This window comes from Puccinia triticina, chromosome 1A (genome assembly GCF_026914185.1).
Source record: "Puccinia triticina chromosome 1A, complete sequence".
Classification (NCBI taxonomy): Eukaryota; Fungi; Basidiomycota; class Pucciniomycetes; order Pucciniales; family Pucciniaceae; genus Puccinia; species Puccinia triticina.
In genome coordinates, this window is record NC_070558.1 from 3,749,742 (window position 1) to 3,755,741 (window position 6,000).

The window sequence follows — 6,000 nt, forward strand, 5'->3', positions numbered from 1 at the left end:
ATTGAGAGGACATACATACCCCACTCAATGGTCCGTCAATACCGGCCATTGAGAGGAATATACTACACTCTTGATGGCCTGCGCTGACTGGCCACCAAGAGTCCAGCGCTTTGCTCTCGATGACCAGTTGGGTCAATGTACGAGGTGTACATGTCCTCTTGATGGCCAATCATTTCAGGCCATTGAGAGTCTATTTTGTTCCTCTCAATGGCCAGTACTGACGGGCCATCAAGGGTGATGTGTATACACATCAACAAGAGTGATTTGCTCTCAATGGCTGACCAGTACGGGCCATCAAGAGTTTAGTGTTTTTGTCTTGATGGCCGGTGTACTGACAGGCCACCAAGGGGTGTGTGCATCACATTTCAATGGCCGGTCAGTAGCGGCCATCGCGAGTGAAAATAATACTTTATTCTTTCTGGCCGGCACTGACCAGCCAACAAGAGAGTGTTGTGTGTTTCTCTTGATGGCCGGTACAGACAGGGAGGTGTGTATGTCCCCTCAATGACCGGTTAGCACCGGCCATCGAGGGAGTTTAGCACCGGCCATCGAGGGAGTTGTGCATTCCACTTGCACCTGCCACTGAGAATGGCAGGTGAAGACAGCCCCGGGGCTCGAACTCGGGGCAAAATTTGGATTTTGTCAGCGCAATGAAATCCGGATTTTGTCACCGGTTTGCGGGCAGTGACACTACACAACACTGGCTATACCAATCATGTGGAATTGCACAATTAATACCTAAGCAAACCAGTTTGCTTCCACTGTTCCAAAAAAAACATCAAAGGTAAAAAGAAAAAAGGAAAAAAAAAATCAAAATCAAATTGTCTTCTCAAACGCTCACTTGGCAAAGCATCTTTGCAGGTGGGCGCAGGAAAGCAAAAAAAAAAAAGGTTCTGCAACCTGAGCGTCCAGAACTGGTTGGTCAGACCATCCCGTTCCAGCAACGCTCAAGTTGGGGGACCTCGCTGTCATGGAGAAGTTTTGGTTAATGAAAACATCTTTTTGAAGTTTTGTCAAGCGGTCCCAGGAACCCTGGCATTCTTTCAACAAGTGGATCCTCAAAACTTTGTTTGGACGCTTGGGCAGGCTGTCCTTGCAACACAAGTGTCCTATTGACTGCATGGCTCCAGCAAATGTCCTCCGGACGCCGGTGAAAGCGTCAGGATAACCCAGGTATCCCACAAACGGCTGGGTTGAGGCCATTGTCCTCTCAACGCCAAATCTTCCGTCAAAGAGAATTTGACGTCCCAGAAACCCCAGATCCCACAACCATCACAGTTGATGAGGCCGTCAGTGAATACATTCCGTCTAAAATCTGTCCTGCGGCCATCAAGATAATCACAACGTCCCCCCGCGGTCCTAGTGGTTGCCAGGACGCGTGATTCCTGCGACTGTTTGGGCAACGTCCCAACTTCTCTCAATCGCTCCTGTGGTGTATGTCCTCTTGATGCCTAATCAGTACCAGTCATCAAGAGGGCAGCTTTGCTCTCAATGACCGGCACCAGCCATCAAGAGTGCGTACACCACAGGAGCAATTTAGAAAAGCCAGGACGTTGCCAAAAAAGTTGCAGGAATCACACGTCCTAGCACCTGCTAGGACCGCCATGGAATATTGTGGTTGTCTCTTTGGCTTTAGGATGCTTTTTAGACAAAATTTATTCATTGACCTCCTCATCAACCGCAATGGTTGCGAGATCTGGGGTTTCTGGGATGTCAAAGTCCCTTTGCCGGTGTGGTGACAAATAAGGGCACGGGGCGCCAGAACAGCCGGTGGGTTTTCCGGGTGTGTGGTGCTACGGATGCCCTAGGTGTGGCGCGGATTAGAGTTGCAGAGGTGGGGCGCATTCCTTGAGCACGGAGCAACGGTTGGATGCAGCAGAGTTGCGGCATGCGGAGCGGAGCAGGCTGCGCAGTCCAGGCATTCCAGCGCGGAGCTGGGGGAAGCCGCGGCAGCTGAAGCAGAGGAGGCGAGTAGGATCCCAAGCCTCCGGAGGCTAGGCAGGGGCGTGGATGATGGATGCGGCGGAGTTTGGCGGCTGTCTACGGCGAGCAGTGGAAGCGCAGAGAGTGGCGGTGACGGTGTGCGTGGGATGGGAGGAGGATCTGTTTTCTTCGTTTTATCCTATTTCTATTGTGTAGTTTTTAGTTCTATGTGGGTTATGAGATGCGGTGGCAGTTTTATCACGGGGGGTTTTCTTTGTATGGCGGAGGGAGGAGGAGTTTTCTTTTACTTAATCACTTACTTATTTTGAGGGGGGGGGGGGGGGGGGGGGGAGTTTTTCCCCATCATTGCCCATCATCTGGAGGATTGTTTTTACTTTTACGGACTTTATTTTTTCTTTGTGGTTACGGATGCTGAGGATGTTATTGCGGTTCTTTCATGGTGTTATTGATATGTTTATTGGGTTTTACTGGATTACTCTTTTGCTATTCTCATTGGCTTGCGGCTTTCATCTTGAACGGAGTTACCTGGAGTACTTATACTCCGCCGAGTTTGGAGAACCCTTGATGCACTCGGGAATCTTGCAGAGGAAATGGTGCTGTGGTCATTATGTGACGGAGCACCACTTGCTTCTACCACAACAGGAGACTTGGTGTTGGGAGAACAATGGCCTCAACCCAGCTGTTCTTGGGATACCTGGGTTATCCTGACGCTTTCACCAGTGTCCGTAGGTCATTTGCTGAAGCCATGCAATTGATAGGACACTTGGGTTGCAAGGACAGCCTGATCAAGCGTCCAAACAACGCTTTGAGGACACGATTTTCAATAGGATTCTTGGGTTCCTGGTACAGCTTGACAAAACATCAAAAAGACGTTTTCATTAACCAAAACTTCTCCATGACAGCAATGTGGTGTGCCAAATCTGTTTCAGGTATTGAATTGCATAAAGTCTTGGTTCACTGTGTGAAAAGTATGCATATTCTTGGATGCATTATTTCATAATTAGATTCTACGGTCGTTTAACCCCTAGTCACTCGCTTGAACCACTAGGCTAGTCAAAAGTTATTGGGATTAAACTGTTTTTTATAGAACATAATCAAATACTATAGAATTATATTTGGTAGTACATATTATAGAATCAGGTACAAGTACATAGTTAGGGTGTACTTTATACAGGTGCACACATGTACCCCTGTATGGTCACATGGCATCATCAGTCACATGTTGGATCACACATTTATCACATGGCTCACTATCTAAAATCTCTCAATAGAAGCTTCCATGCAGCAAAAATCCCTCACAGGAGAATTAAAACCAGCATAAATCCCTCAACTGACTTCCCCACCAGCAAAAATCCCTCACATTTTACTATATAAGGAGCATGTTTTCCTTCCTCAGTTTCAGCTTGCCACCCAGGCAATTGTAAATAGAACACACATCTCACTTCAAAGTTTTATGTACATACATCACCTGTGATCTCAACTAGTAGTCTCACAACCAGTGTGATCTTAACAAAGTATATATCCTCCAACTAAGAAGGAGCATCACAATCCTGTAAATAACCAAACATCCTGGAAATTCACTGATTCCTTGGAACCATCCGCTGTAGGAATTATATGAGGGTTTTGTGGTACACATTTCACTGATCTAGGTCTGATAGAGACTACTGCACAAAGTGTTCTCTTTCAAGGTTTGGCCACAAAAATAACTGCCACCCGTCCCAAAGGAGTTCTCACAGCGAGGTCCCCCAACTTGAGCATTGCTGGAACAGGATGGTCTGACCAACCAGTTCTGGACGCTCAGGTTGCAGATTTTTTTTTTTTTTGCTTTCCTGCGCCCACCTGCAAAGATGCTTTGCCAAGTGAGCGTTTGAGAATACAATTTTATTTTGATTTTGATTTTTTTTTTCTTTTTAACTTTGATTTTTTTTTTGTGAAACAGTGGAAGCAAACTGGTTTGCTTAGAAGTGTGCAATTCCACATGATAGGTATAGCCAGTACTTTGTGTAGTGTAACTGGGAAGAAACTCTTTGGAAGGAAGCCTTCTGGGAAGAATGGGCTGTGGTTTTGAGCCCGCAGGAGTTCCTTTTGTCTATCTGCACTTACGGGATTGACCTGTTGCTAACGTTGTGGGCTCAATCCCTCAACGCGCTTCTAGAGCGCAGAGGGAAAGGCTTCAACTTACTGTTGCTGGAGTGATTGGCAAACAAAGGTGCAGAACCCTTGTTGGTCCAACAACGTTGGCGCACCCGCCCCTCTTCGCCGGGATGCTGTTGTCAACAATGGAAAGTTGCGTTATCCGTAACAAAAAGTAACGGATAACGTAACTGAATTGGTGCCGTTATTGTTGCGCTAACAGCAGTGTTGTTTTAGTTACGTTACTAGAGGCCAAGGCGGCTTCGCCGCTGCAAGGGCATCAGCCCCCTGTCAATTATTTTTTCCTCCACAGAAACCAGTGCTCATTTTCAACTCTTCTAATCATCTTTCCCTTTGACAGGCTAGCCAGCTTTCCCAGCTGAAAATCCTATCAGGGCTGGCTAAGGTACTGCAAATCATCTTTCCCACGCTGCTCAGATATCTGTTTTTTTACCCTGTATAGGCTTCACCTTTATCCATCTTTGTAGGCAAATTAATTTTGATAAAGTTACAAACTAAAGTCTTGCATTCATTATGTTTTAACAGAGTGCAGTAAATGTAGCCAAGGTCCATGGAGAGAGCCGAGGACAGCGATTAACAGGAGGTCTGTTTCGTGGTCGGGCATGTGGGGTTGATTGACGATGAAGCCGTAAGAGACCGCGAGGTGCGTCGAAGCCGAAGCGGCCAACATGAGTGAGACCGAAGAGCTGGAGGAGAGTGGACGGCGATGGGGAAGAGGACGACGAAATATGACAGAGATTCAAGAGTAAGTTGGGCCCTGCAACCCCCTTGTTTGTCGCCCGACTCTTTGCCTGGACTCATATGGCTCGAAAAACTCCACCGCATCTTGCGCGATCTGGGTGTGCCGTAAGCCTTGCATCATCAAACTGGCCAGCGCGGAGCCAAATTAGATTGACCCATGGGCAACGTATCCAATCACCCCGTTATCAAAGCGCAAGCCATAGACTTCCTTAATCTGGCCGTGCCTTGGTCCCGCGAAATGAGCAAGAACTAAGAGCCTCTGTTTGCCAAAGATCTTGGACTGTGGATGGCTGAGCGGGTGAACTTCAATGCGGCAGCATACGTCGCCAGATCCTCCATCTATAGGAAGGTGACGCCGGTGCAAAGAATGCCGAACCGTAGGGCGAAAGGGAAGGCGGCAACTGAGGTCACCTGCCTGGTCTTGTTGGGTCACTCCATGGTCGCCGGGTCATCGTGATGCACCTTGGGCTTGGTCACCAGGAAGCCGCCCGCACCAGACCTTGCGTCCCACACAGCGGCCCACTTCGGCGCCTGGATGAGCCCGGCGTGTTGGTCCTGCTCAGTCGGCACCCTGTGCCCCAGGGCAACCCCCCCGAGCAGCACATTAAATTTGGTTTTTGAAATTGTTTGCAGATTTTCAGTAGACTTTGTGAGGAAGGGAGGCGAAGAGCGCAGGGTCAGCAGGCCCGAGGGAGTGTGGGATGCAGAAGACGGGGAAAGAGGGACATGCTGTTCCAGAACACCCGGCCATCTTGGGAATCCTGTGTGATCTCCTCAAGCTTCATCGTGTTCCGCTTTTACACATGGACTTGCAGTTTTAGCAGCACAAAAATCATATCAATTCTAAGCACAATGGGGGGGATGGAGGGGGACGGGGACAAATGGTTTGGTTGGTGACTTCCTGGCGGAGGTCAGTGATTGTGTTGGCGTCAATGGACTACTCAACCACTCCGGATAGGACCTTGGCCACCTGTTCAAGATTGATGCCAAAGTCCCAAAAAAATAAACGATATAGGGTCAGTGGATGTGGAGCAATAGATGGGGGAAGGAAGTAAATACCATTGGTTGTCTTCAAAGAGCGCAGGGAATTTGTTCCTCTTGGTATAGAAGGCTATAGCATACATCCACTTCAGTGTTGGCCAACAGATCTCCAACTATTTT

At 48.2% G+C, this 6,000-nt stretch overlaps 1 protein-coding gene across 1 annotated transcript; it reads right to left on the reverse strand.

Moving 5' to 3' along the window:
- Positions 1-5,268: 5,268 nt before the first annotated feature.
- Positions 5,269-5,590, reverse strand: PtA15_1A461 (uncharacterized protein; the record flags this gene model as incomplete). Its single annotated transcript, XM_053165491.1, has 2 exons — positions 5,269-5,394; positions 5,486-5,590. 2 exons carry the CDS (start codon positions 5,588-5,590, stop codon positions 5,269-5,271), a joined length of 231 nt encoding a protein of 76 aa, XP_053016677.1.
- Between the last annotated feature and the right edge of the window lie 410 nt (positions 5,591-6,000).